Source organism: Mytilus edulis, unplaced genomic scaffold, assembly GCF_963676685.1.
Source record: "Mytilus edulis unplaced genomic scaffold, xbMytEdul2.2 SCAFFOLD_386, whole genome shotgun sequence".
NCBI lineage: Eukaryota > Metazoa > Mollusca > Bivalvia > Mytilida > Mytilidae > Mytilus > Mytilus edulis.
In genome coordinates this window covers 37,792-40,868 of record NW_027268114.1, presented here as the reverse complement: position 1 = coordinate 40,868, position 3,077 = coordinate 37,792, and the positions used below count along the sequence as shown (strand labels likewise).

Here is a 3,077-nt window from a genome sequence, read left to right as displayed (position 1 = left end):
ACACTTTATATTTAAACTGATGAACTAAGATTTAATGTAAACAGAAGGTGTATTATCCAAATACTGCCGCAATATTGGAGATCAATCTGACATGAAAAATCGCGATCGGGACAGATCTACACTGAAATTACATATGAATTAATAAAATGGTGTAACATGGATAATGGAAGGTTGGCGAGCCTTTAGGAGTAAATAAGTGTTGGAAACTATTATTCATAATTTAATGAAACGGAAGCTTTATTCCTTTATTAACGCGGTACACTCAATTCTATCATAAAGCGATAAAAATGATGAACCAGGTTGAGTACATGAGGGGATTTGGTGGAGAAGTAGAGCGGGCTGAGTTGAATTTTGGAAGAAAGAAGAACATTGCGGTTACACCGTACAAGGGATATGTTTATATCCACATAGGCAGTTTAACAAGTAGCAGAAGCATAACTCTTGGGACTGATGAGTTTAAAGAGCTATGCAATCTGAAGCCAGTTCTTTTAAAAGCTGAGGCAGAAATAAAAAAACAGGTTAGTGATTTCTAATATTTAGCAGTAAATATTTACATGAACATATAGCTAAATTATTATCGTTCAGCAGCAAATAGTTGAGCGTGATATATATTTTATTCTCTAAGAAATAGGAGCGATCTACAAAATTATTTTAAAGTAAGATATTGCGAGTGTTTAATAAAAGCACCAGCTGCAGATGTTTCACCTTATATGTTTTTTCGTAAATTTCACTACTGCTAGTAAGTACACATAATTTTCAAAGTTATTGAAAGCGAGTAAAAACTATATGATAAACGTTCTAATTATCCTTCAACAGCAAATAATTGAACATAAATATATACTTTATAGGTTTAATATACAACAAACGTTTTAGTTAAAAGTAAGTTATTGATAGAGAGTATTTACAAGCGGCTTGCGTTCAGCTGCAGATATTTCACTTGTTTCTGGGTTGATTTCACCACTGTTAGTATTAATTTTCAAAGTTATTGATAGCAAGTAAAAAATGTTTTGATAAACGTTCAGTTGCAGATATTTCAACATTTTTGTTTCTAGGTAAATTTCTCAACCGCTAATAAATACGAATTTCTTTCCCACAGCAAACGTTGATTTATATGATTTCTTACACGTTCAATTGTTTTTATTATATATTAATTTTTTTAGCTGCAAAAACCTAGCAGGAAAAAGAAGGTTATAGTTGTTGAAGAGGAAGAAGAAGAAGAAGAAGAAGAAGAAGAAGAAGAAGAAGAAGAAGAAGAAGAAGAAGAAGAAGTAGAAGAAGAAGAAGTAAAAAAAGTTACTTTGAAAAGAAAGGTAAAACAACTTTTGTTTTTTTTTTTCTATGTAAATCAAAATAAGTAGTTATAATTTTCAAGTTTATGAATTTAAAGTAATTATCCAATTAAATGTACCATAAAAAGAAAAAAAAAAAAAAAAAAAAAAAAAAATTGAAAACATTGAAATAACTTTAAAATTTTAAGATGATTTTCTATATTATGATATTCTTATTTTAGAGAAAGGTGATTGCTATCAGCGATAGCGATGAGGAGGCGGGAGTGTCAGAGTCGGACGTCAGAAAGGTGATTGTTGCAGCAGAATCTGGCCCGTTCAAGGGGCTAAAGAAGAAAAAGAAAACAGCTGGAGCTGGATTCATACTTTCTGAAGCAGTTGAAGATGGCGAGTGAAGATAACACCAGTAAGTGATCAAATTTTTATTCTGTTTCTAATATGTTCTTATATACAATAGTTAGGATAGAAATCATTTATAACTTAGCAACATTTTTCCAATCAAAGATTGATTTATCAATATGTGAAATACTCGCTTTAAGATAAAACCATTGCCTTTGATTTAAAGCGATTTCATTTCTAAGAGGATCATTTCTCAATAATACAAACAGTTCACTATTCAATATACATGTATTTACAAAAATATCTTCAGATAAAGCAAAAGTGTCCATTTTATTACAAAATAAATCGTTTCCGCTACTGTTTCGTTTAACATCATCAGATATGAATGGAGGATCATTTTCACTGTTTAATGGCCCATTTATTAATATAACTGCTAGAGTTATCGAACAGAATAACAATCCGACAATTTTCATCTTTGCACCAAGCCAGTGCAGTTGTGGAAACTGGTCACTGATTTCAGCTGTATCCATATTGATAAAATTGTAATCATGCTCATCTGTCATTTTAAGTGAATATTCTTCCACATTTGCACTACTCAATTCATCCTTTTCATTTATTTTAGAAATCTCCATTATGAAATCCAATTTCTTAATACAGGTGTCGCACTTTGTTCATTTGTTTTCATGCATGTATCTGTAGATTTATGATGTGAAAACTATTTTACTAGAGTTTATGTATCTTATTTATTTCTTTTAGCCAATCAGAACAGAAAAAGGACAATGGGAGAAGAAGTAGAAAAAAAGACACTGAGTGAAAAACGAAAGCGGTCAGCTCCACCTTCATTAAGAACTTTATCTGTTGCATGTATTTATAATAAATTAACAACAAAATGTGATATTCAAATGAGAGATTTTTTTTGTAAAATTCCCTCACCAATTTTAATTATTTTTATGGATTATGCAGACTTTCAATTTGTTTTAAATCCTGGATTTGCCGAATTAGATGTGTTTAATGCTGCCGAGGAAATTTTTGATCAAAGATATCAATTAAATAAAATGATAAGGGAATGCAGCCATTTCACATCTGAAGAGATATTCATTCATTTAAAGAACGTCCCAGGGTCTGTTTTAAATTCACTCGGACTTTCGTTCAATAGGGAGAACTTTTCCGATATTTTAAGGAAAATATTAAACATGCGATTTTCACGTGTTTAATTTACCAAAGAATATGTCTCATATATTTTAATCTAAAATTTAAGAAATTTATTTGTAATATTTTCATCGTGTTTGAAGGTCTTTTTCCCCATTGCACAATGTATTTCACTGGTGCGTTTGAAGGTGTAATTCCCCATTTTCATAATTGTGTTTAATTTACCAAAGAATATGTCTCTTATATTTTAATCTAAAATTTATTTGTAATATTTTCATCGTGTTTGAAGGTGTTATTCCCCAT

At 30.3% G+C, this 3,077-nt stretch overlaps 1 protein-coding gene across 1 annotated transcript; it reads left to right on the top strand.

Moving 5' to 3' along the window:
- The first annotated feature begins 30 nt into the window (after window positions 1-30).
- On the top strand, window positions 31-2,528 carry LOC139506838 (ABC transporter F family member 4-like). The gene is made up of 4 exons (XM_071295556.1): window positions 31-518; window positions 1,161-1,310; window positions 1,511-1,692; window positions 2,382-2,528. The coding sequence occupies exons 1-3, from the start codon at window positions 288-290 to the stop codon at window positions 1,679-1,681; spliced, it is 552 nt and encodes a 183-aa protein (XP_071151657.1). The 5' UTR covers window positions 31-287; the 3' UTR covers window positions 1,682-1,692; window positions 2,382-2,528.
- The last annotated feature ends 549 nt before the right edge of the window (window positions 2,529-3,077 follow it).

Coding starts and splice junctions, on each gene's coding strand:
- LOC139506838 (XM_071295556.1), top strand. CDS start 288: ATGATGAACCAGGTTGAGTACATGAGGGGATTTGGTGGAGAAGTAGAG. Junction 519..1,160: donor AGGCAGAAATAAAAAAACAG/GTTAGTGATTTC, acceptor TAATTTTTTTAG/CTGCAAAAACCTAGCAGGAA. Junction 1,311..1,510: donor AAGTTACTTTGAAAAGAAAG/GTAAAACAACTT, acceptor TTCTTATTTTAG/AGAAAGGTGATTGCTATCAG.